The following is a 27,986-nucleotide window of genomic DNA, read 5'->3' on the forward strand; positions in this document are numbered from 1 at the left end:
AATAGGAAGGCGCCGACTTCCCCTCTGCCTGTTGGGTGCTCAACACCCCCCTCCACCCATGGCCCCATCTCTTCCCACCCATGCACCGCCCTCGGCCCAACCCCATTCTACCCCTTCCCCCAAGTCCCCATCCTACACTGCTTTTTCCCACCCCAGCCCTGCCCCTTTCCCACCCCCATTCCACCCCTGCCCTGCCTCACCTTTTCTCTGCCTCCTCCCCTGAGCACACCATCTCCCCGCTCCTTCCCCTCCCTCCCAGAAAGTCCTAAGCACCACCAAACAGCTGGTAGGTGGTGGGCAGGATGCACTGGGAAGGAGGGGGAGGAATGGGGACACGGCACACTCAGGGGAGGAGGAGGCGAGGATGAGAGAGCCTGGATACCAGTGGGTGCAGAGCACCCACTAATTTTTCCCCATGGGTGCTCCAACCCTGGAGCACCCACAGTCGGTGCCTATGGCTCACTTGATTACCTGTACTGTTCATTCCCTCTGACACACCTGGCATAGCCACTCTCAGAAGATAAGCTACTAGCCTAGATGGATCATGGATCTGACCCAGGATGGCTATTCTTATATTAAGCTACTAGGCTGACCAAATAGGAAGAGTGAAAAATTGGGACGGGGGTTTTGGGGGTAATAGGTACCTATATAGGAAAAAGCACTATCAGGACTGTCCCAATAAAATCAGACCATCTGGTTACCCTAATTGTCTGCAATAGGATAAAGCGGCTACTTTAGGCTTTGTCTAGGTCTGAGATTGAGCCACAGTGATCAGCTACACGGCAACAAACCCCAGCTGGGGAAGAGGAAGCACAGCTGAATTTAAATCTGCTGGAAAAGAGGGTGAGCACAACCGCTGCAAATCTCCCTTTGCCTGTCTCCACTGGTGCCCGAGTTGGAGCTCACTCCCAAGCACGCACAACGCCTCTCCTGCCTTCCCGAGCCCCTGTGGGGGGCAGAGAGACTGTGACACCGCCCCCAAGACAGCCCAGAGCGCAGGCACAGACCCACCCACTCAATCCAACCTATTCCCCGCCCCGACGAGACCAGTAGGACACCAGAGCTGCGGACGGCCGCGTCAGAGATGCCTAGCGGCCTATCAGACCGCTCCATGATCATGTGACTCTCAGTCGCTGCTGCCTGGCTGCAGGGCGTCGGTTTCCGGTTCCGAACCGGAAGTAGATACTGGGCGGCGGCAGCACAACCGGGCTGCTTGGTCGCTGTTGTTCGCGGCAGTTTGCAGCCGCCCGCGCCCTCGTCGCGCTTCCGAATGCAGCCGCGGCGCCCTGAGGGCTTCGATGGGTTGGGCTACAGGGGGGGTGGCCGGGAGGAGCCGGGCCCTGGGGCCAAGCCCTACAGCTCCTCCTCGGACCTGAGTCACTGGGTCTCCAGCCCCCCCGACATCCCGGGCAGCCGCAACCTGCACTGGGGAGAGAGGACCCCGCAGTACGGGGCCGGCCCTGCCGGAACCCCCCTCGGCGGAGTTGGCCTCAACGACGAGCTGTACCCTGCGGGCGCCGGCACCAGCTCCGGTAAGGGGAGCCCGGCTGGGACGGGCTGAGATAGCGGGGCGATGCTGGCAGAGGGCACAGAGAGGGGGCGGTGCTGGGCTCAGGGGGCAGCACAGGGCGAGGGGTGCCGAAGGGAGCATAGGAACAATAGAGGTAGAAATTGACCTTTATTAGGGTGTGTCTCTGGTTCTGTGTGTGTGTTTTCTGGTTTAACAACAGTCCCAAGTAAAGGAAAGTGGATATAAAATAATCCACCTGCCCATTGTTCTAGGAGGCAGGGGATTCCCCACATCACAGCTCCTGTTATGATGTTACAGGATCAGCACCCAAAGGTATCAGTGTCACATAGTATAAATGAGTTCCTTCCCCAAAGAGTTTATGGTCTAATCCAAGAATTCTCAAACTTCATTGCACCATGACACCCTTGTGACAACAAACATTTCTACATGACCCGGGAGACCAAAGCCTGAGCCCCACAGCTCTGGATGAGGGGAGGGGGGTAAAAATTAGATTTATGAGACAGCAGGATCGCTCTTTGCCTTATTTCCTATTACCTCTTTCTCCAATCTTTTGATAAGACTTTGAAAAATAATTCAGTGACGAGGGATGAGGAGGGTGAGGATGTGCTACTGCTGGAGGAGAAGCATAGCATCCCCCTTCTGAGGGGGCTTGGTGAAACATGGCTGTTTGTGAAAGAAGGTTCAGTGTCTTGGACTCTCAGACACACAGCTGGAGAGAGCTGTTTCTGCTCTATGGGTGGTATGTGCAAGTTTATTCACTGGAGTCTCCTAAGGATCCAAGGGTGCTTGCAGGAGACATTCATCTCAGCTGGCAAATGAAGGATTCTAGTCTCTCCATAGAGGATTGGGCTGGAAAGCTCTTGCCTGAGATACTGTTGGGAGGAGCCCTGACATATCTACCTTGATAACTCTACTGGAAGAGCCACTGAAGCAAAGAATAAGTATCTGTAGGGCCAAGAGCAAAAGTTCTTATCTCTGTCTTGTAAGTTGTAGAGGCAGAGAGAAAGTGCTTACTGCAATGAGTAAGAAATCTTTTTGTGTTCTGACTGTTGATGTCTTGGGTGAGAGCAATTGGCAGCTGGGGATCATGGCACACAACCAGCAGCGGAATCTGCCTCTTGTTTGGAAGACTCCCCCTCAGGAAAGAAAGACTAATGGTTGGTTAACATTGTGACTAATGGTTGGTTAACATTCTACAGGTGGAAAGAGATTAGTGAATTGAGCTTTTCAAATCTACATCCCTAAAGTTAGGCTTCTAAATTCATATCTAAGCTCATGTATAAAAGTGCCTGATTTTCAACAGCGCTGAATGTCTGCAACTTGACTTCATTCAGGACTGTAGGCACTCAGCACCTTTGAAAATCAGGCTACTTTTATCTAGGAACTTAAATACAGATTTAGGATCCTAACTTTAGGCATCCAGGTTTGAAAATTTAGGCTGAAGGAAACTTAATCCCCCACTGGTCTTTTGGCAAAACTCATGAAGTCTTCTTGGATTGGATGTATCATTGAAAAATCTGTTGTTAATATCTACAAAATTTTGCGCTCAGCTTTATCAAAAAAAGTCCTGTGATGTGATCTCTTCGGGGGTTATTTTATAAAACAAATTTGAAGGTTTTTAGACCAAGCTTTTGGAAATACAGCTAGGCATGTTGTTTAACTTCTCAAATTCTGTTTCATAAACTCATCTAACCTGAAACTTTCCATATAAATTCTTTGCTGGCTAAAGAGCACATGTACGAAAGTTCAGATGGAAAAGATTTTCAGTTTTGAGAAAATGAGGATCAAAATCAGGCATATAATGAAAACCAAATAATCCTTAGGACTGAATGTAGTCACTCCATAGTTGTAAGTCTTAACTGGGAAGCTGTTGATCAAAACATACTAGGCAGCTTGCTATTCCAGGGAATCATTATAATCAATTAGTTCTATATTTTCGGTCATCAGATAAATATTTGAAAAAATTCAAAACACTTGTCCAGAATTTCAATCTCCCCTCTTTCTGAAGAAATTAATGTAAATTTTTGGTTGTGCATTTAACAGTACTAACATTTGTGTGTCCTACTATCACAAGGTTTAAATTGAATTTAGTGTTAGGAAAAAGTTCCCATTTGACAGTACTAGACACAATGCTTTAGCAAACCAAGAGCAGGTCTACATTACAGGACTCAGTCGACCTAAGTTATGCAACTCCAGCTACATGAATAACATAGCTGGAGTCAGTGTGGTTTAGGTTGACCTTTTGTGGTGTCTACACTGCACTGGGTCGACGGGAGAAATTCTCCTGTCCATTTACTTTATGCTTCTCGTTTCAATGGAGTACTGGATTTGCGGGTAGAGCAATTGGCAATTGATTTGGTGGGTCTTCACTAGACCCGCTAACTCGACCCCCTGTTGATTGATCGCTGCACATCGATTCTCCGGAAAGTGGAGACAAGCTTTAAGTATGGCTTGGTAGCAGTGATGCAACTTTCCCTGTGATGCCTTTTTACCAATATGCCCCAACATTGATGTGGCGGGGACTTCTAGAAGTAAAAGGTTCACTCTCTGTGCCTTTTGATTCTGTACTGCCGGTTCTTGTTGTGGCATCATAGTACTGACATTTGTCCGTTAAGAAGTGGACTGAGACCATATTCACGTCACACATGCTGTTGAACATGTTTTGGCCATTATAGATTTGGGTCAGTTTGTTTTCCCAGATGTCAGTCAAATTGTTCCCAGTTCCATTAGGCACCCAGTCCCTCTTTTCCTCATGTAGACAGTTTAAGGCAAATAAGTTACTTGTATTTGAGCTCCAACAAATTTTTATAAACCAAGCACTTCACATGCAAGTAGTCTTTGGTAGACAATTATATTTTACTTTTGCTGAGTTGGCAAAACTATCCCAAAAGTATTATACTTTGTACACTCTGGTGCAGTGCTTAGAATTTGTTGACATGAGCAAGCTATAAAATGGGTTACTTTGGTACTCTGTATTACAGTTATTTCTTTCCTCACTGTTCTGCAGTAAATATCAGTGCTACATAATCTTCTGTTGTTTTTTCTTTCAGAGCAGTTGAATAGATTTGTAGGCTTTGGTATTGGCCTTGCCAGGTAAGAATTTTGTTCTGTGTAAAACATATTTTTCACTGATAATTATGGCTTTTACATTTTGTAGTCCATCATGCTCCCTGAGTTCAAATTACAATATGGCTTTAACTGAGTTTAAAAATCTAGCACAAAGTTAATTGTTTTCTCTTACCTTCTTTCTCAAGCTAGGGTACTGCAGCTCTTTCAGTTACTACAGTGATGGGCTTGATTAAAAAATCTATATAGGGCAGGAATTTTGGAAACCTCGGAACATATAAGTTGCTACAATATGTTTTGCATGAAGCAAACATCAACAAAAAATACTCCTACATGTTTGGACTTTAGAAAGCAATAGTGTTGGTAGAGTGGAACTAGTTGAAATTGCATTGGCAAAGTGTTCTTGAATTTTAAACCTCAAAACAATACTTAAAATATTGATTAGATAATGACAGAAGAATAATATATACTGTAAACTAGATAGTGTGTGCTGTATTTCTTACATTTTGTCTGAGTCTAAATAAAGGATGATTTACAAGAATGAGTGCACATGGAGCCATTAGATTTACTGCTGTTGGCACTGAATGAAACCAATCAAGAAATGTTCATTATAACTACAGTATTAGCTTTTTCAGCAGTCTTCTCTCCAACTCATAGCCTCTGGCCGGTATCTTCAAATGTAATGGCAAAGGATGCTTGAAGCCATTACCATGGATCCCATGAACTGCAGAGATTTTCATATTAACCAAAGTTGACCCCCAATGAGTTAGACCTATATATCTTAAGGCTATTAAATAGTATGGTAATGAGCAAAGTATGAAAACATAGCTATACTTCTGCTGAAGTCTGCTTTTAGTGCAAGGAACCTCTGAAGAATATCGGCATGCCTGTGCTATTTAGCAACTTGGGATCTTGTTCAAACAAAACAAAAGACTGAGTCTTCCTCAGTTTAAAATTCATGCTGCATAGATTAACTGGAGAGAGAAATAGCCCAAGAGATATATGGACCTGATGACTGACTAGTTACAGTTAAAGATGTAATTTTCCACTCACCTCTATTTTGGAGAAACATCTTCAAATTTTATTGTGGGTAATCAGAGGAAGGAATCTAGAGGAGATGATTCTAAAATCAAGACAGTGTTGACTCCTGAGTAGGAGAGAGGGGTGTCACTGAGAATCTGCAGTTAAATATGGAGAGACATCTGAGAATTCTGAAATGCTTCTGGGAAGAGTGCTTGTGCGTCAGTCACTCAGATGAATGTTTCCAGGTAGTTTTAATCCTCCCTAAACTGGCGCAAATATCACCAAGAACAATGTCAAAGCATGCCAGAGCAGTAATATTAGGGTGGCAAAACTATCCAAAGCTGCTATCCTTATGTATGGAAATATATATTGTTTTTGTTGAGAAAATGGTGGACCTTAATATATACTGATTAATTCTGTTCTCATAACACATATTGTGATGTCTCTCCAAGTCCATGTCAAATGCAATAGATTTTTCAAGGTGCCTGGTGAATGAGGTTTTGGGGTCAACTGTTGAACCCCTTCATACATATCAACCTCTGTTAATATACTGAAGGGACCTAGCAGACACATAGAAGAAGGCCTTTCTTTGAGAGGCTCTGTGGTGTAGAGGAATGACTGTAAAACTGGGATTTGGGAGCTTTTAATTCTAGTTCTGCCACTGACCAGCTCTGCGGTCATGGGTGACTCACTTTGTGTCTCTGCTTATTTCCTCATATTAACAGGGGGAGTGTGTGAGCATTAATTTTTGTACAACTGTACCCCTAGGGAGTGGGTGATCGGTTTCTGAGCATCTGACCTTTTGGGCTGTTGGAAAGTATTTGGTTCACTCTCCAAAAATACCTGCTGGCAGGATATGGACTAACATTGAGACATAGTTTTGTGTATTCCCCAAATATTGTAAACCTAATATTAATTTGCTGCTGAAGAAAAATATCAGCTATTAATAGGTTTCAGTTTATTTTCACTACTTCTAAATACATTCCTCTTTTAAAGTCTATTTACAGAAAATGTTTTGGCACATCCTTGCATTGTTCTACGTCGCCAATGTCAGGTACATCTTTTTAAATTCTGCCATTGAATGTAATCTCGTTTCAGACCTTGTATATATTATGATTGTAGAGTTATAAGGAAGCTTAAGACTTCTAAGTAGACACTGGCAGGTAACAAAGTTTTTACAAACAAACTTTCTTATGTAACTTTTAGCACTTAAATTAAAATGTTGATCTAATTTACTTTCACTTTTCATGCTGTCTTTTTAGTTTGGATAATTAACGTAAAGTAAAGAAAAATAATGTCTAAGTGGTTACTAATGAAATTGTCGTCAGGTTCTCATGCACTAGTAGAACGTTTTGGTGTTTGTTTACAAATAACTTTCCATTGGGCTTTGTTTTTAAAAAAGGAAATTGTTTCTTTGTTTTAAGATTTTTTTTTCAAACCTTTCTTTAAACACCTAAATTTGCCAGTGAATTTTGATCTATGTCCTTTAAGTGGCAGTGAAGATTTTAAAAAGTATTATTAATGTTTTAGTGACGAAGAATGTTCCAGGTGCCTCAGAAAAACAGTCCTTGTTTAGATGATCTTGCTGTCTGAATTGTAACATTTAAGTGAAATTGATCATCTAAGTGTTTTAACAACAATTGTTTATATTCCAGCATTTTATTTTATATACATACATGTATATTTTAACAGGTTAATTATCACGCCCGGAATTATCATCTCACTCCATTTACTATTGTCAATATTATGTACAGCATCAATAAGACCCAGGTCAGTATTTTGAGCCCTCTATAGCATTACATAAAACAAAATTATGTAGATACAGTTGTGGCATATGTATTTATTGAAACAGAAATGTTTTTCATCTCTAAATATTTTAAGACGCTAGCTGAGCATTACGAAAATATTTTTCTAAGTTTTATATTTATTCATTACTAAAAAGAGTTTAATAAAGAACTTCACTTTCTGTAGTCCTTTATTTCCCTGTGCTTAATATTTACTGGAAAAAAACGTGTGTGTATGCTTTTACGCACACACAGAAAAAAACGTCACTGAGGCCAAGAATTCAGCAGGATTCCAAAAAATATTAGATATTTATGTAGATAAAAAGAATATTTCAAGTTAAATAGTGACTTTTTAAATTTTGGAAAACTACTGCACTCTGAATTCACTATAAAATTCAACATAATTATCCATGTTAATACAATAGAATGATGGTTTTGTGTCTAAAATCCAAGACTGGTTAAAAGAAGGGAATGTAGTTCTGGGTTTGCAGAGGACAGGCTGGGTGATTTGGGGTAAATCACTTAGCCTTTCTATACTTCATTTTGCCCAACGGAAATGTAGAGATAATGCATACCAAAACTATTGTTGAGAGGCTTAATGTATTAATGCTTGTAAAGCTCTTTCAGGTTATCTGATGGAAAGTGTTATTGATATGAAAAGTATTTAGAGATGATCCTTGTTTGGATCAAGGCCTAAATTCCATTAATTTGGGAACGTTCAGATCCAGTGTTCAATTTGGACCTCTTTCTAGTGTGTTAATACATTTCACACTTTTAATAAAATTGTAGGATCACCAATTTTCATGTTACTGAATCTAACTGGAAATGTTAAATTACAGGGTCCAAAAGCTCTTTGGAAAGGAATGGGGAGCACTTTCATAGTTCAGGGCATAACCCTTGGAACAGAAGGCATCATCAGTGAATTTACACCTTTGCCAAGGTATCACACTTTCATTTATTTTTTTTGTGGTATTTAACAAGTTGAACGTTAACATTTGTTACTGAATACCATGGAAAGTATTAAAAATATGCAGTTATTTAAAAGTTTTATTCTGTTATGGTAGCCAGATATTCCCTAGGTAGTTTCAGTCCATGGATTGATTTAAATCAAGGAAATTTAAATAACTAACTGGAAAGCCTCCTTTTAAATCCTTGATTTTAATCAACTTTTCCATTTGTACTTCAGTTATTTTCTAAAGAAAGGTTCATTCCATTGATTGATATAACCATTAAAGCATGTTGATTTACAACTAAACTTCTTTAAACCAGACTGTATAACTGTATACATTTATTTAAACAATTGTGTCGCTTAATACGTTCAGATTCTTATTACCTATACGTTTTTAGTGTGTTCAAAATGATGAATGATATAATGCTTAATTACTACATATTTAACTTTTTCTCGTCATTTGTGTCAAGCTGCATTAGAATGGCAACTAGAATTTAATTAAACAGTGATATATTGTATTTTTGTTAGGGCTGTCAATCACAGTTAACTCAAAAAATTAATCGTGATTAATCATACCATTAAATAATAGACTAATTGAAATGTATTAAATATTTTTGGATGTTTTTCTGCATTTTCAAGTATATTGATTTCTATTACAGCACAGAATACAAAATGTACAGTGCACACATCATATTTTTTATTACAAATATTTGCACTGTAAAAAGATGAATACTTTTCAGTCACCTCATACAAGTACTGTAGTGCAATCTATCGTGAAAGTGTAATTTACAAATACAGATTTTTTTTGTTACATAACTGCACTCAAAAACAAAACAGTGTAAAACTTCAGCGCCTACAAGTCCACTCAGTCCTACTTCTTGTTCAGCCAATCACTAAGACAAACAAGTTTGTTTACATTTATGGGAAATACTGCTGCCTGCTTCTTGTTTACAATGTCACCTGAAAGTGAGAACAGGAATTTACATGGCACTTTTGTAGCTGATGTTGCAAGGTATTTACGTGTCAGATATGCTAACCATTCGTATGCCCCTTCATGCTTGGCCACTATTCCGGGGGACATGCTTCCATGCTGATGTTGCTTGTTTAAAAAAAAAAAAAAAAAGCAATAATTAAATTTGTGACTGAACTCTTTGGGGGAAAATTTTGTCTCCTCTTCTGTTTTACCCACATTCTGCGATATATTTCATGTTATAGCAGTCTCGGATGATGACCTGACACATGTTCGTTTTAAGAACACTTTCACAGCAGATTTGACAAAACACCAGAGAAGGTACCAATGTAACATTTCTAAAAATAGCTACATCACTCGACTCAAGGTTTAAGAATCTGACCTGCCATCCAAAATCTGCGGGAGGCAAGGTGTGGAGCATGCTTTCAGAAGTCTTAAAAGAGCAACACTCCAGTGCGGAAACTGCATAACTCGAACTACCAAAAAAGAAAATCAACCTTCTGCTGGTGGCATCTGACTCAGATGATGAACATGAACATGCATCGGTCTGCACTGCTTTGGATCGTTATCAAGCAGAACCCATCATCAGCATGGACACATGTCCTCTGGAATGGTGGAAAAGACAAACTTATTTGTCTGAACTATTGGCTGAAGTAGGACTGAGTGGACTTGTAGGCTCTAAAGTTTTACATTTTTATTTTTGAATGCAGTTTTTTTTACACAATTCTACATTTGTAAGTTCAACTTTCATAATAAAGCAATTGCACTACAGTACTTGTATTAGGTGAATTGAAAAATACCCTTTGTTTTTTACAGTGCAAATATTTAATAAAAAATAAAGTGAACACTGTACACTTTGTATTCTGTGGTGTAATAGAAATCAATATTTGAAAATGTAGAAAACATCCAAAAATATTTAAATAAATGGTATTTGTATTATTGTTTAATCACACAATTAATGGCTTGGCGGCCCTAATTTTTAATAAATGAAACAACCTTAAATGTTTTAGATACGTACAACTTATCTTATCAAACATGTTTCACGCTTACAACTAAATGATTTATTAAACAGAGGGATTAACTTTAGTCAGTGAAGTAAGCTGATTATTTCAGGTCATCCTGGGAAAATTTTCAAATTCACCTTTGTGAAAGTGACTAGAACTTAAGTTCCTATTCTTCTAAGTCTCTTGAAAATGAGGCAGTCTCTCAAGTTACTTAGGGTATGGCTATGTGATCGATCTGTGGGGGATCGATTTATCCCGAATAGTGTAGATGCAATAAAATGGATCCCCGATCACTCTGCTGTCTACTCCGAAACTCCACCGCAGCGAGAGGCAAAAGCGGAGTTGATGGGGGAGAGGCCATGGTCGACTCGCCGCCATCCTCACGGCCAGGTAAATCAGCCTAAGATACGCCAACTTCAGCTACGCTATTCGCATAGCTGAAGTTGCGTATATTAGGTCAACCCCCGCCCCAGTGTAGACCTAGCCTGACCTCAGAAGTTAGATGTTTTCCCCTCAATTCTGTCTTTATATAGAAAAGCAGCCGTCAACTCAGTTTTTCATAGCGACTTATGGATTCAGTATATTTATTTTTTTTATATCAGTGTTTTATGTGATTATAAGTAGTTTAGGCCTTACAATATTTGTATTAAATTTAAGATTTCATTTGAAATGGGATTATTTTTAAAAATTATGATATAAGTAAAATTAATTTATTTTAAATCATTGTGAGGGAGCAGAGAAATGAAATTACTAGGCAGAAGGTTTAAAACCAATAGAAGGAAGTATTTCTTCACACAACGCACAGTCAACCTGTGGAACTCCTTGCCAGAGGAGGTAGTGAAGGCTAAGAATACAATGGGATTCAAAAAAGAACTAGATAAATTCATGGAGGATATGTCTATCAATGGCTATTAGCCAGGATGGGCAGGGATGGTGTCCCTAGCCTCTGTTTTGCCAGAAGCTGGAGATGGGTGACAGGGTATGGATCTCTTGATAATTACCTTTTCTGTTCATTCCCCCTGGGGGACCTGGCCTTGGCAACTGTCAAAAGACAGCATACTGAGCTGGATAGACCTTTGGTCTGATCCAATATGGTGGTTGTTATATTTATATTTAACTGTCCTTGAAAGGTGAAAAATTACTGTTTTGTTTACTGTCTGTGTCTACACTATTTCCCAGACAAGCCAGGCTGGGATCCCTCTTTCATGAACGCAAAAAGCATTATCCTTTTTGCTTCCTCGGTGAAGAACAAAAAAGTGTCTCTTTGCCTTCTCTTTATATTCCCAAAGTTTATTGTTTTGTCCCCAGAATCAGGATGACCCTCATGGTTTATTCCTTGGAATGCTAGTTCCATTTTGCTTTCACATCTTCATGTTGACAGTAGCGTGCGGGTAGAACTACCTCTTGCATATTGTTCATAGTTCATGAGTGTGTGATCGCACTGGTCTCTTTATTCCTGTGGAGTAAGTTGTTGAAATATACACTTCCACCAGTTCTCTTAACACAGAGAGACCGGTAAAAGGGAAAAAGCATATTGTCAAAGTGTACCAAGGCAGAAGACTTGTTCACACAGATTCAGCATCCAGATCTAAACTGATGCATAAAGTCTAGGTCTTCAGGGGAAAGTTAAAATTACTGGAGCATGCAGGAAAAGGGATTATGCCCTTGTAAAATCAAGAAGGGCAGATCCTTGAAAGGTCTATTAGAGAGTGTGGGGAAATGTAGCTTTTTGACACAGTAGGCAGGGCAATCCAAGAGTATTTATTTTTGGTTCCCATCAGTCTCATTTTAGAGTTTCTTCAGTCTAATTTAAATAACATATAGCATGCTTCAGGTGCAAGCCTTGATGTTAAGAGCCGTCAGTGATTGACATTGGCTAGATAGGATCTCATCTGTTGTTGATTTCGGGTAGCTCAGAATCTGTTTTTTTTTTTTTTTTTAATTCTTGATTTAGTGGGAGTGGGTGGGTCATAGATTCCTAAGGTTGGAAGGTGCCTTATGATCATCTGATCTGACTTTGTGCGTAATATGTGCTGTTGTATTTCACGTAGTAGTTTCTGCACCATGCCTGTAACTTCTGGTTGAGCTAGATTTTAAGACTTGTAAAAACTTCAAGTGATGGGAAATACACTACATCTCTGTTTACATTATTTTAATGGTTAATTACCTAACTGTTAAAAGCATGCACCTTATTGACGGTTTCTGAATGTCTAGTTTCAGTTTCCAGATGTTTAATCCTGTTATGACTTTGTCTGCTAGACTGAAACACAAGTTGAGTTCTCTTCAATACAGTAATTTGAATCGAGCGGATTGATTTAAATCACAAGTGGAAAGCCTCATTTTAAATCATTGATTTTAATCAACTTACCTTTTGTACTTCAGTTATTTTCTAAACAGAAGTGCATTCTCGTTGATTAATATAGCCATTAAAACATAGAATCATAGAATCTCACTCTAGTTAAATATATATTTCTTTGTTTTAAGGTTTAGTAAGTAAGAGACAGGATCTTTTATTGTCAATGTTAAGGAGATTAGAGGAATGTTGAAGGCCCAGGCCACAATGTGAACTGTTTTGATTACAAAATTTAGTAAGGTTTAATTTACAATGCTTTTCTTGCTCAGCATTAAAACTGCTGTATACCTTTAAAGGTCTCTGTAAAAAACTGTGTGTGAGTGAGAAATACGTGCATCAGAAAAAAATAAGATGTGAAGGCCATTGTTATAGCCAGATGGTCAAGGAACAAGAAGAGAGACTTAACGACACCAGAGACCCATCAATGAGCATCCATAATTAAGGAAGGGCAGATTAAGGACCCTGAGGTGGAGGCTTGCACCCCTAAAGACAAAACAATTGACTAAATCAAAACCAGAACAGGATGACCCTCTTGGAGGTGTTTTGGAATCTTAACATCAAAAGATAACACCAATTAAGGAGTGAGTGGTCACAAACTAACAGTAAAATTCATAGACTTCAACAGAGAAAAAAAGATTATAAGAACAGGGTGCTTGACCATGGGACTTTGGGTTCATCTTGCCACAATTCCAGGAGCATCGGATCACACCCGACAGAGCCTGGCTCCCCTCTGCGACCATTCTAGCTGGCCATTAGATTGATCTAGACTCTGTACTGGTAACTATAAATATCAACTGGGAGGACTGTGTATGCATGGTGTGTATGTGTAACTGAAAAGTATATGCTGACTACTGTATTATCAATAAATGCGGCATATTGCCTTTTTCCCTGAAAAAGATCCCGTGTGCTGCTTATAAGCATAACATATATCACTCACCATTTGCTAACATACTAAAAATATACAAATTAATAAGAATCTGAAATGAAACTATATAATTGCTTAAATAAATTTGTATAGTTATAATGTACCATTCTAGGTAGCAAAATGATGTACCAAATCTAGTATAAAGGCTCAATTGAGCTGTAAATCAACATTGACAAGTTTATGGAGGGGATGGTATAACAGGGTAGCCTATTTTTGGCAATTAATTCGTCTTTGACTACTAGTGGTAAATATGCCCAATGGCTTGTGATGGGATGTTAGATGGGGTGGGATCTGAGTTACTACACAGAATTCTTTCCTGGGTGTCTGGCTGGGGAGTCTTGCCCACATGCTCAGGGTTTAGCTAATCACCGTATTTGGAGTCGGGAAGGAATTTTCCTCCAGGGCAGATTGGCAGAAGCCCTGGGGTTTTTTGCCTTCCTCTGCAGCGTGGGGCCTGGGTCACTTGCTGGAAGATTCTCTGCGCCTTGAAGTCTTTAAACCATGATTTGAGAACTTCAATGGTTCAGACACAGGTTTGATACAGGAGTGGGTGGGTGAGTGAGATTCTGTGACCTGCGTTATGCAGGAGGTCAGACTAGATCATAATGGTCCCTTCTGACCTTAAAGTCTATTCTATAAAAATATCGAATTAAAAATATATAATTTATACAAGCTAAGCATGATCTTTCCATTAGCTGTTGTGGAGGACATGCGTAGACCCTAATTAGCAAACTGATGTTTTAAAATACTGTGAGAGTGGTGAAATAAATGCTTGGGGTTTTCTGTCCTTGCATTTTACAGGTAAATTCTGCTTTAACTTTTAGGGAACTTTCACATAAATGGAGTCTCAGACAAATAGGAGGACACCTTCTACTGAAAAGGTAAGTATGGCTCTTGCTAAAATCTGAGAATACTCTTATGATAAGAGGTGTGTATATATAAACACATCTTCTTAAGATAGAAGACCAAAGAATACCACTACAGAGCCAGCAAACATGTGGTTACCAAAAGTTTCAGTGGTGTAATAAGATCACCAGTGCTGTACGTAAACTGAATATTCAGCTAAACTACCTTAAGGACCTAGGTAGAGATCAATCCAGGTGGCATTCAGTCTGCAAGGAGGCTGTGTCCCTTTGAAATTTGCCAGGATGATGATGATAGTTTTGTGGATTTTGAAAAGATGTTCTTAGCTGCAAATGAGAAATTCAGATTGTGTATGGATGGTCCCAAATAAACAGTGTAAGGCTACATCTTCGCTGCACACCACTGGCAGCGGCTTGTAGGGTGTGTGTAGCTACACGCAACATTAAAAAGCAGTCTGTATCCATACTGCTGAGTAGTGCTGCATACCAGTGGAAAGCTCTGGTGTGGGGAGCTGCTGGAGCTTGTCCGTGCAGCCAGAGTCTTTCGCTACGGTGGAAGCAGCAGGACAGGGAGGCGCTGCTTGGGTGAGTATGGTATATACCCAGGTACATATCCACAGGGTTCAGGCATGTCCTTACTCTGCTCACACAAGCAGTGCCTCACCTTATACAACACTATGTATGACTGTTAGGGAGGGAGGCATATAGTGTATGTACTATACATGCCGCTGAAAGTTGTGTGCAGTGTAGATGTACTGTAAGAAACACACAGAACACTGTAGGAATTTAATTATTCCTTTTTAAAGTTCCTAATCTGATCTGTGGCTTATGGTTATTTGTGGCCATTCAAAAATACAATTTCATAATTACCTTAATTATATAATACAATCTATTTAGTCTCTGATCCTGCAAGTTCTGTGTGCTCAGTTGTGTTCACCCACATAGAGCCCCGCTGATTTAAGGGATCAGAAACTAGTGATTCAATTTTGATTTCTGTACAACTTATCTTCTGAATTGGCCACATAAAGCTAAAATTGTATATTATCAAGAATTTGATTACTTGCAGAACTTCTGACTGAACTTTATTTTGACTTGCTTAAAATTGAAGTAGAAATTCAACTATAGTTTAGTATCATGTAACTAGTTTCCCTTGGGCATGGCTTCATAATTGTATAAATATGAGAATTTCAATGACTCAATGTATCCTATGTCTGAGAATATTGATATTTTAGTAATATAATTCATAAACAAAATATTAACCTTTTTATTAATTCCTGCAGCCTAACCTATGTGGTAGCAATGCCTTTTTATTCAGCAAGCCTGGTTGAAACTGTGCAGGTAATTTTCCATCTATATGTCTATTACGTATAAAAAGATATGCTGTTCTTCTGTTTACAAATAAGAATTTATATAGAGAACTCAGTATTTGACTCTCTTCTCAGTAGATTTTGATTTACATTACTAGGAGTTTCTGTACAGTGCTATTGAAGTTTTGGTTTTCCTTTTTAGCTCTATTTACCTTTTTCTAAACCACTAGTCATATATTTAGTTTTAAAAAAAACACTCAGCTTCATTCATTGACACACTAGACAGAGTACTTGCCAAGACGCAGAGTATTGGCCTGCATATCATTAATAGATCTCTGCGAGCTCAGTCTAACTTTTTAACTTAGTATTTAACCAAAAAAATTTAAAAGTTCCTCTGAGACTTTTACTGTTTCAGAGAAGCAGATAGGAATCCAATCTGACTCAAGAAGCACAATTAGTAAATGCTAATAACCTTTACTCTATGTCAAGTGGCAGTCTCTTTCTCTGCAGTGCCCACTCCCAGAAGACACCAGTGAGGCCAGGATCAGGCAACAAAACCCACTTCTCAGGGCTGAGACAACACAAATTAACACACAGCCTTTTTCCTCACCTCTTAGCTGGGCAGTTCCATCTCTCTGTCTGGGCAAAAGTGGTTCTTCTCCCCTGAAGTCATCTTAGGTTATTCAGTGCAGAATGTGAACTCCAGTCTCTTCGGCTGTTTCCCCAACCCTTTTCCCTCTAGAGGTGTAGGGAGTTCCAAGGATCCTTCTTCTAGGCTATCATCTTACCCAATTTCAAGACTGCTCCTCGGAGGCCCTTTTCTTCAAGTTCCTTAAAAAACCTCTCCGGTGGGCCTAGATGCTAGTAAACTTAAAAAACAAACAAAAAAACAAACAAACAAAATCATTACAAATGCAAGTGTGATTTGCCCAGCAAACCCAATTCACAAATTTTAAATTACTGAGCAAACACTTTCCCAGCCACCAGACATCTCTTAAAATACCTGCCCTCAATCAAAATGAATGAGCCTCACAGTACGCTAGGAAGGTAAAAATTAGAACAGACCAAGGGGGGAAGTGTTTTGCAGAGTCAGTCTTACAGTTACTCAGTTTTGACCTTTGTAGATCCATTGGTGCTCTTGGACTCCCAGATGACAGCAGTGACTCAGGAATATATTAATCTAGCCAAGGGGTGGGCAAACTTTTTGGCCTGAGGGGCACATCAGGTTTCTGAAACTGTATGGAAGGCCAGTTAGGGGAGGCTGTGCCTCCACAAACAACCAGGCATGGCTCTGCCCCCTGTTTTTTGTCCCCGATGGCCCCCCCTGGGACTCCTGCCCCATCTAACCCCCCTCACGCTTACCGCGCTGCGTGGAGCACCGGTGACTGGCGGCACTATAACTGCACTGCCTAGAGCGCCAGGACAGGCCGCGGCTCTGCAAGAGCCCTACCGCCCAGAACCTTGCTCTTGTGGTGCATCGAGCTGAGGCTGCGGGGGAAGGGGAACAGCAGGAGGGCTGGGAGCCAACCTTCCGGGACAGGAGCTCCGGGGCTGGGCAGGAGGGTCCTGCAGGCCGGATGTGGCCTGCAGGCCATAGTTTGCCCACCTCTGATCTAGCCTCCAGTTGTCCCATTCAGATATGAACTTCCCCATAGTTATTTACGTCTTTGTCACTCCCAGTCTGGACTATTGTAATGTGTTTTACTTGGATCTATCCTTGAAGACCATTTGAAAGCTTTAGCTAGTGCCATATACTGGTACTGTCTTATTAGCAGGGCAGGTCATTGCAAGCATACAATACCTGGCAGCAAGTTCTTGTGCACTAGCTTGTCCCTTCCTGGTATAAATCAAGGCATAAATGATTCTCTCTAAAGCACATAAAGGCCTAAAAGGACATGACTGTTTCCAAGACGACACCTCCTCCTGCAGCCACATCGTAGCATTTATGTTCACCTGGAATGCTCTTGCTTTCCCTGCTTCTCACAACTTAAATCCTGGGCACTGAGACAAAATAGTTTGGAGTGCAAGGTCATCGTCTTTGAAACTCTGCCCTACTTAAAGTACACCAAAGCCACGGTTTGGCAACATTTGATAACCTTTGTAACAATTTTCTTTAAACTTGGTTCGAAATATAAATCACAGTAAGATCAATGTAACCAACCAAGCGTGAAGTTTTTAGTTTAAAATGTCAAGCACAAAATGTATTATCAGAACTTTCAGAATTTTTTTATGCTTTCATAATTTATATGGCTGCTGTGATTTTTCTCAACTTGTTTGTGTCTAAGTTTTAAAGTCAGGCACAGGAAATTTCAATCTAAACTATTTTATAGTTGTGAGCAACAGCAAAAGGGAGATTAGGTTCTAATGTACATTCTAATCTTAACTATAGTTTGCATTATAAAGGCACTCTATAGTTAATACTTTGGTATATTTTTACATATGTTTAAGATGGACAGGCATCTCAGCGATTCCTTTGTACAAGAGCAATTGATGCTCTGCCACATAGGAGAAGTAGTTTTAACTCCCAGCTCTTGTTTTTCTCCCCTTGAGCTAGAGAACGTTGTAGAGACAGTGATGTCAGTTCCTGGTGGAATACTCATGCTTTCAGTTCCTCTAGTTAGTTTGGGACTGGCATGGTTGAGTTCCAAAGAGAGGACTGTGACAGTGTGGGATACCTCTGTGTCATGTATGAATCCTATCTTGGGCTATGTCTACATGGCTTACCTTACAACGGTGCAGCTGTGACACAACAGGTGCACCATTGTAAGGTGCACCATTGTAAGGTGCACAGTGTAGATGCTCTTTGTTGCCAGGAGAAAGCTCTCCTGATGACAGCTAGGGGCGGTACCTTTGTTACCGGGAGAGCATCTCCCACCAACAAAGCACTGTCTACACCAGCGCCTTTCATCATTAAAACTCTTGTCATTGGGGGAGGGTGTTTTTCAGTGAGCATCACAAGGAAGAGTGAAACTTGCACATCATGAACTGCAAGCATTGGCACATTGTGTATTATTGTAGTTTCAGAGGATAATTAATTCTCTGATATGGATTGCCTTTAGTTTATTTCAGTGGGATTTTTGTCAGGAGTTGGGATCGAGTGTCTCTCTGCAAGTTTATTGATGACTCAGCCTATTTAACTGTGCATGTCTGAGTATCTCAGAGCATAGTCCCTTAACACACAATATGTTAAAATGTCTGCCCTGGTTACTGGAAACACTAATGTAAGCCAGTTTTCCTATGAGTAGTAACACTGAAATGATAATGAACTTTTCAGTTTTTTACTCTGAATCAGGGAGAGTTGGGATGTGTCCTGGAAAAAAAAACATTAACATGAGCTCCCCTTTGGTATGGTTCTTTATAAGAGGTGCATTGGTGGCAGCTGAGAATTGTTAAGTGTTTAAGGTAAAATATCTTGCTACTGATAACTTTTAATACTAGCTTTTGAGGATTTGTTTTTTACACAGCAAGCGTTCTTGCAAGAATCATGCTGCTCACCTGTTATTGTCACTATAGTTCTGCACGTAAAATGGCTGTGCTTGCCTGTCTTAAAGATGGATAATCTATGAGCTGGAGAAATTTTTTGTCATCTTGACACTTTTTGGTCTTTTCCACCTTAAACCACATGGTGGCACACTTGACATAAAATTGAGTCTGTAGTTTTGAAGCACTAGAGTCAATTTTGCATGACAAAATGAAGAAAGCTAAGATTTTGTCACTGGTATTTTTAGTAAAAGTCGTAGACAGGTCACGGGCAATAAAGAAAAATTCACAGAAGCTGAGACCTGTCCCTGACTTTTAGTAAAAATCTGTGACAAAATGGGTATCTGTGGATGCCCACAGTGCCTTCAACAGCGCAGCTGCATGGTGACTAGGAGCTTCCGTGACTTCTACGACCTCTGTGACTAAATCATAACCTTAAAAATGAACAATGTTTAGATTCTTTTTACATGAAGTGTCTACTATTCCTTTTAAGAAATGTAAAATTTCCATTGTAAGAGGAAGCTGTTTCAACTATTTATTAAAACAAAGCCTTTCCTGATAACTTGAAATTTACTTTCGTAGTTTATTTACGCTAGATGTCTCCATTGTGCTTATCTTGCTATTATAGCAGATACTTTTCATTTTAATATTCTGTTTTCCTTGCTTTACAAATAAAGGAAAATATGGTATTTGCATTTTTCAAAACATAAAATTCTCAAATTGTGCATGTGTGTTCTATGGTTTTTTTTAAAATTTAATATCAGAACTACTAGGCAGTGCTTACTTACATACTACCTCTACCTCCTGTAGAAAATATTCAATTTAAAATTTTTAACATTTTTATTTTTGCATGTTTTTGGAAAAGAGTGCATTGGGCAGGTATAGTGCCATATTGAGTCATACAAGTTTTTTCATGTATTTTAAATATTACCTCTTCTAGATTATCTAGATCACAAGGCCTGTAAACCAATAATCTGTTTTAAATGGAAACTTCTAAGTTTGTTAATTAGGTGTCACTAATAATTAATAAATTGTATTTTCACAGGTTTGAATTTACTCAGTAATAAAACTCCGATAACTCATCTTGAGTGAGGTTATTAAACAATCGTTAGTTCATAACAAATATATTCTTTACCCAGATCTATGAAACCAGTCCTGCAGCCCATGACAGTTTGATTTGTATATTGTCTGGTTACATTGTTTGCTTAAAAGCTGATACGCTTATACTAGAATTATTTATAGTTTCATTCTCATTACTTCCTTTTTTCATATAGAGAAATATCTTATTTTTAATATTTTCCATATATTTTATAAATTTCCAACCTCCTAATCAGACATCTGTTATTTCCTCACGTCTTTTTGGCGGTTACATCATATTTTGCTAGCTCAAGCAACTGGTACTTGTGGTTAGTAGATCACTAAAAATATTTTTTTCTTAATTCTTGTAGAATTATCAGAGAAAACAAGTTGGTATTTTTCCTCTTCTTAGCATAACCGTGAAGCACTATGGGAGAGTCTGACTCATAGGCAAGCTATAAGGCCTTATAAATGTCTGTTTTATATGTCAGCATTGTGTTTTGCAATTAATTTAGCCCTTAAGCTATTTCTTGATCTTAAATGTTTCAGCTTTCAAAATGTTGCCAAAATAAAACTGTGCATACCTTGGATTGTTTGTCACTATTGTGCACACAAAGAGTATGTCTGGGGGAAGAAAATCAATATACCAAAAGATGATTTTAAAAAACCTCAGTGATTTGTGCGCAGCAAGATAACATGATTTTACATTTGAGAAGGATAGGAAGATAAAAGAAAACATGTACCAAAATCTGTCTTGTGCTGTTTATTGAAAGATCGTACGTAAAAGATCTATTAAAATTATTTAATTTTAAAAGCCTATATTATAGTATACTTAATGCTAAATCCAACACATCAAGGTTGGTGGACTACATTTGACAAACTACCCTAAAAGTATTCTGGCATACAGGTATACTTACCCATGCAACCTCCCCTTTGTTTTTAATTTTCTGGTGGGTAGGCAGTATACTGAGATTTACAAAAAAAAAAAAGTTTTTAAATCTTAACGTGCTGCCTGTCCACAAGTACATGGCCCCATTCATATAAGACTTATTCATGCTTAACTCCCACTGAAGTTATAATGGTTCCAAGATTGGGCTCAGTATGGTATAAAGTACTACATGTAATCAGAAAGGAAGCCAGTGCTTTTGGCTTATCAGGACTATCTAGGAATATAATAGGATGATTTGAAAAAATAATATGAATAAATAAATATGAAAATAATAACTTAAGATGATCCTTGTGGTTTTTTTATGGATGGCAGCATGGGTGAGAAGAGCACTATTTTAGCATCAAGAATTGAATGAAAGACACCACCATAATTATTACAACATACATAGTTGTAAGTCTGTTATACTTACCATAACCCTTACTAAATCTTTAGACTCACTTATCTGAATTTTTGTAGTTAAGGTTATGTCTGGATTTGCTCTTCACTTTTAACTGATACAAATTAAAAATAGATGACATAACAAAGACTCACATTTTATCTTAAAAGTAAAGAAATTCCAAATAAATTGCATTTGTCCTTCAGGTTTTTAAATAGAATATCCTTGTTTTCATACAGTTAAATGTTTCCGGATTCTGTGCTATGAAATAACACTTTCTGAATACACTGACTACTGTACATACTTAGTTTTGGTGGATTAAGGTACTTAGAAACAAAACAGGTAATTGTAAATTGATATTTTTAAGAGTTTTATGTAAAAAATAGTTTACATTCTGTAATATACAGATTTGATCCAATTCAATAAATCAGAGTTATAGTATCATTATGTATGTGCACGTATAGTAACCACTCCACCCAATGTGCAGCGGCAGTCAAAAAAGCAAACAGAATGTTGGGAATCATTAAGAAAAGGATAGATAATAAAACTGAAAATATCATATTGCCTCTATATCAGTGGTTCCTAAACTTTAATAGCTCGTGAACCCCTTTCACTAAAATGTCAAGTCTCACAAACCCCCTCCTGAAAATCAATATTTCCTGGGATTTTCTCCTTTACCTGAGTGTAAATTAGAAAAGCAGTGATCTTGGAAATATAAAATTGTTTTTTAGGATATGCTGATTACACACAGTGTATTATTATTATTTATTTATTTATTTATCATGACAGTATTTTTATTACATTATGAAAACGGCAACACTCTTCCAAGATCTCACTTTCGTCGCTTGTATCACTTAGAATAAGCCTGTTATAATACAAGGCTCGTAGGTTTCATCAAGGATTATCAGAGGTGAAACAGCATGAAGGGATTTAAGAAGCCAACTCAGAGTTCCTCCTACACAAGCATTCAGGTCTTGAACAGTCCAGACAAACAACGCTCATTACAACAAAACTTAAACTTGTTCTTCATAATAATTTTAAGAACAACACTAGCTGCCTATTTAATTTTAAAAACAGCAAAAAATATTCACCTCCCTCTGCATTTCTTATAAGGAGTCTTGAAGTTTAAATCTCAGTGTGATCGATATGCTTGCTTTGATCTGCTTAGCTCTTGGAAGTTCAGGGACTCCGGGCTGCTAGCCCTGGGGTCCTTAAGGACAGCTCTGTCTGCCATTAGGGATTTTTTTTTCCCAAGAACCCTCTAACATTTCGCGAACCCCCATTTGGGAATAACTGCCCTATATAAATCCATGGTACACCCACATCTTGAATACTGCATGCAGATGTGGTCGCCCTATCTCAAAAAAAAAAAAGAGGAATTGGAAAAGGGCAAGAAAAATAATTGGGGGTGTGGAATGGTTGCCATATGAGGAGAGATTAGTAAGACCAGGACTTGTCAGCTTGGAAAAGAGATGACTAAGGGGGGATATGACAGAGGTCTATAAAATCATGACTGGTGTGGAGAAAGTAAATAAGTGTTGTTTACTTCTCATAACGCAAGAACTAGGGATTACCAAATGAAATTAATAGCAGCTTTAAAACAAACAAAAGGAAGTATTTCTTCACAAAATGCACAGTTAACCTGTGGAACTATTTGCCAGAGGATGTTGTGAAGGCCAAGACTACATCAGGGTTCAAAAAAGAACTAGGTAAGTTCATGGAGGATAGGTCCCTCAATGGCTATTAGCCAGGATGGCCAGGGATGGTGTCTCTTGCCTCTGTTTTGCCAGAAGGTGGGAATGGGTGACAGCTTTGATTGCCTGTTCTGTTTATTCTCTCTGGGGCACCTGGTCTTGGCAACTGTCGAAAGACAGCATCCTGAGCTAGATGGACGTTTGGTCTGATCTAGTATGGTTGTTCTTATATTTATATTTAACTGTCCTTGAAAGGTGAGAAAATACTGCTTTAATTACTGTCTACACTATTTCCCAGACAAGCCAGACAGATAGTAATTTTAACTATTTCATTTTGGTTGTAGAGTGAAATCATTCGAGATAATCCTGGAATTTTGGACTGTGTGAAAGAAGGGATTGGCAGAGTGATTGGCATGGGAGTGCCCCATAGCAAACGGCTCCTCCCCCTTATGGCCTTGACATTTCCCACTGTTCTACATGGAGTTCTTCATTACATCATCAGTTCCATCATCCAGAAGTTTGTGCTGCTTGTCCTAAAAAGGGAGAATTCCCAGAGCCTTCCAACAGAGAGCTCCAATTCTGTGCAGAGTATGTTGGATGCTTATTTTCCAGAACTTATAGCTAGCTTTGCCGCCAGCCTTTGTGCTGATGTCATGATTTACCCACTGGAGACAGTTTTACACCGACTTCATATTCAGGGAACACGCACAATAATTGACAATACAGACCTTGGCTATGAAGTGCTTCCAATCAATACTCAGTACGAGGGAATGAGAGACTGCATCAATACTATAAAGCAGGAAGAAGGAATGCTGGGTTTTTATAAAGGGTTTGGAGCTGTTGTTGTACAGTATACACTGCATGTGGCTGTTTTACAGCTCACTAAAATTATTTACTCCATGCTGCTTCAAAATGTTGCTTAAAAGTACATTCATATATTGATTAGCATTGGGGACATGATCTGGTCACTTAATGAATTATGGTAAAAAGATGGATAGGAAAATGAAATCTAAAAGATGAGAATCTGTAGTAGTGGTTTCTCTTTTTGCAATCTGAAGTGTTCATTTGAAAACTGGAATTTGAATTTCAAAATGTCCTTTTTAAGAAGTACTCCATAAAATTAAAACAAGGACTATTGCTGGAATTTGAATATCTTGAAATGTGAAATATTATGTGGAAGAGAATCATAATTTAAAATAGGCAAATTCATATAGAGGATATATATGACTTATCTCATTTCAGTATAGATAACCTTTGCATCTACCTGTAGACTGACATGGAAAATGGCATTTGTAATGGCACTGTTCACATGCGCTATATGACTAAAGGACAAATAGTCATCGTCATCTTTGGCAATTAATTTCTTCTGATAAATAAAGGGGTTTGGATTCAGAACTAATATGCAAGATATATGAGGATTTACTGGTCTTTCATAAACCTGTTTTAACCTTTACTGTTAATGTGGTTAGGTCAGAATGGTAACTTAAAAAAAAAAAAATCTTGTTCTTCCACATTTTTTCTCCACATTGTATCTGTAAACTGAGAAAATAAGACTTTCACTGCTGCAACATACATCTAGGGGGAAATATAAACTAAATGTTTTATGCTTTGTACATCGCCCATAGCAAATTATTTTGTAATAAGAACTTTGTCGTCTCGATATGTGCAAGGTGAACTAGAATACACTAGGTAGCTCTCTTCTTCAGGTCCATGAGTGTTACAGGGTAAATGGTAGCTAAAAATTATGACTTGAATAAAGTAAATATGCACATAATTAGCTGATAGATATAAAAGTGCCATTTTTAAAGTCAAATTTCCAACCATAACCACAATTTGAGAGTTGTTTTCCAAGGTATTTTTGCGTAAAAGAATAATCATGAGAGATGATTTTAGTATCCATGTTCAATAATACTCTGAAAGCATAAAAAGATTAACTGCTCTTTATCTTCTTCAGTTACTCTGTTAGATTGCACTGCCTGAGAGAGAGAGGCAAACACAAAGATTTGGTCTTCAGGGTCCTTTGTCTTCTGTAGAGCAGCAATCTACTTAAGAAAGCCTCCACTTATGATTTTGCACTTAAGTCCTTAAAAATGTGTTTGGTGGATTAAATATTTGATGGGTAGTATTCAACTCTGTTTCACAATTAATATGTAATGTTTGATGATGACTGACATTTATTTTTCCTCCTCCCTTCCCCCAACGTCCAAACCAAGATTTTCAGTCTTGAAAAAGTTTTGATTGTTCTGAATTGTTAATTTGTTGCTTGGTTTCCAACATAGGTTTCATGAAGATGTTTAAAAAGAGATGTTTTAACAAGTAAACCAGATGAGCATGTTAAAAGAAAATCACTTTTAAACAATATGAAAGGTTATTGCCTTTCTTATAAATTAACTTTTGTGGTAGATGTCTTTGTATATATCTGTGTGAATATAGTAAATTGATGTGTATTTAATTGATCAATCTTAAATGTACAGTAGTTTTTATTTATGGAAAGTAGTCATGGCAGAACTATGAACAGCTTTGACTCAACTGCAATGACTTATGAATTGACATGTTTTGAAAATAATTTGGCCTTGCTTACAGTTAAACTTATTTCTATGTATTTTAAGCACATAAGTGTTAAAATGGAAAGTATAGTAAACTTGGGACCTGACCCTTTCTTTTGAATATTCTTTTTTCCGCAAGTTTAGTGTATATAATGGGAGCAATCAGATAACATAGAAATACAACGTAAGAATTTGGAAAAAGTAATTTACCAAAGAGATACCAAAAATGTAGTACATAAATCAGAGCTGTGTCTTGTAGGCTTTCCATTTATAGATGTATTTTAAAAGTGCTGTAATACTTCAAGATTCCTTTTTTAAAAGTATTCTACAAATTGAAAAATCTCAATAAAACTCAAGACAGCAACACTGCTCAAACATTCCAGTCTTTGTGAATTATGTACATCTTTTTAAAATGTGTATCAAAGACTGGCCATTATATCTTAAAAACTAAAGAACTAAAAATGTCTCATATTTAGGTACCTAAATAAAAGTAGCCTGACTTTCAAAGGTGCTGAACACCCAAAAGCTGTATTGAAGTAAATTAATCCAATAATTGTGGTGATGATACATTTAAATTTTCACCAACCAGCCCTAAATATTGTATTTGCATAGCTGATAAGAACACAAATGACTCATCTCAGTCAGAAAGTGTTGGTTTTACTCCTAGAAAAGTATTCTAACAAAAAAAAAAAAAATGCCTATTGTTTGTCGCACATGAACAAAGGAAGCATGAAGTAGTCTGAGTGCACAGGTTACCTTCCCCTCACAAAATATATGTGTAGTTTAGAACTGATTCCAGTGTCAAATTCTCATTTTTGCCTTCATTGCCAACTTTGAGTGACTTGAGTGACCCACAATTCTTGCCATTGAGCCAAATCCTCAGCTGTTGTAATTCTTTTTGGCACATTGATTTGAAAAAACATTATATATACAGCGACTGCCTTGTAATGTGAAAGTTAACTTGCTCTCAGAATACTTCACACTTCCTTTGTCATCTTTTCCTCATTTAGGGAGAAAATGTTAGGTCTCCCTTAAAAAATTTTCCTAACCCTTTCTCACTGGAATCTCTAAAGTCACCATTTGTGTTCATGCCTGCCATTTGAGTTTCAACATGTGCGGGGTTGAGTGGGAAAACTCATTTTAGCTTTTAATTTTCACAATTATTAGATTTGGTTACTCATTGGGCTTTGTTAGTCCTGTTTCTCCAATTTTAGACATAAAACTAGTCTTAATTTTTGTGAGTGGGAGGCAGTTCTTAAATTTCAGACCTGATTAGCTTAAAAACCTGTCTGTAGATAACTTGAAATGGCATCACTGGAGAATGCACCTAGAAACTGTTCAATCTTTTCAGCTGGAACAGAAAATGAGATTTGAAGGGTGTTGGTTAAATCCAACCAATTTTCCTCCCAATTTTCCATTACAAACTCATTCTGATCTTTTTCATGCTGTAATTTTATTGATTCTGGTTATTCATAATACTTTCCTTTCAATCGCTTTAAAGACAAATGCCAATTACAAGAAAATATCAAAATTAGTGTAAAAGACTTAGTATATGATTCTTATGTCAGTGAAGAATTGTTTTCTATAGTATATCTACTACTCTATCTCTAACCTGCCCCTTTTGGGGTAAGGTTATTAACAAGGTGCTGGTGAAGAAAGTCTCTTTCATGGATTTGAAGGACAGTAAGGGACAGTTATGATCATCTAGCTTGAACTGTGCAATGTGGGCCATACAGTATCACCAAGTTATTTCTGTATTAATACCCATAACTTTGTTATGCTGAAATATAACTTTTTAGCAAGATATCTAATCTTGACTTAAATACTTCAAGTGACAGAATCCACCACATCCTTAGGTAAGTTCACTAACCCCCACTGGCAGTATGTACCTTGCTTTTAGTCTGAAATTGTCTAGCTTCAGTTTTCAACTATTGGATCTTGGTATGCTTTTGTTTACTAAATTTAAAAAGCTCACTGCCAGCAGAAATCTTTTCCTTAGTAGGTAAGTATAGACTGTGATAGTCACCTCTTAACTTTCTCTGATAAAATACATTGTGCTTCTTTATCCTCTTAATATAAGGGCATGTTT

The 27,986-nt window shown here is 38.3% G+C and overlaps 1 protein-coding gene across 1 annotated transcript; it reads left to right on the top strand.

The window, feature by feature from the left end:
- The first annotated feature begins 1,154 nt into the window (after positions 1-1,154).
- On the top strand, positions 1,155-26,261 carry SLC25A46 (solute carrier family 25 member 46). The gene is made up of 8 exons (XM_032770076.2): positions 1,155-1,532; positions 4,582-4,624; positions 6,617-6,674; positions 7,313-7,390; positions 8,244-8,344; positions 14,430-14,486; positions 15,749-15,806; positions 23,696-26,261. The coding sequence occupies exons 1-8, from the start codon at positions 1,271-1,273 to the stop codon at positions 24,272-24,274; spliced, it is 1,236 nt and encodes a 411-aa protein (XP_032625967.1). The 5' UTR covers positions 1,155-1,270; the 3' UTR covers positions 24,275-26,261.
- Positions 26,262-27,986: the final 1,725 nt, after the last annotated feature.

Source organism: Chelonoidis abingdonii, chromosome 6 (genome assembly GCF_003597395.2).
Source record: "Chelonoidis abingdonii isolate Lonesome George chromosome 6, CheloAbing_2.0, whole genome shotgun sequence".
Lineage (NCBI taxonomy): Eukaryota > Metazoa > Chordata > Testudines > Testudinidae > Chelonoidis > Chelonoidis abingdonii.

What these genes read in the sequence shown, in the direction of transcription:
- SLC25A46 (XM_032770076.2), top strand. Translation starts at nt 1,271, where the DNA reads ATGCAGCCGCGGCGCCCTGAGGGCTTCGATGGGTTGGGCTACAGGGGG. An exon ending in GAATTTACACCTTTGCCAAG is followed by an intron (nt 8,345 to 14,429) that starts GTATCACACTTT and finishes TTTAACTTTTAG; the next exon opens with GGAACTTTCACATAAATGGA. An exon ending in GCCTGGTTGAAACTGTGCAG is followed by an intron (nt 15,807 to 23,695) that starts GTAATTTTCCAT and finishes TTTTGGTTGTAG; the next exon opens with AGTGAAATCATTCGAGATAA.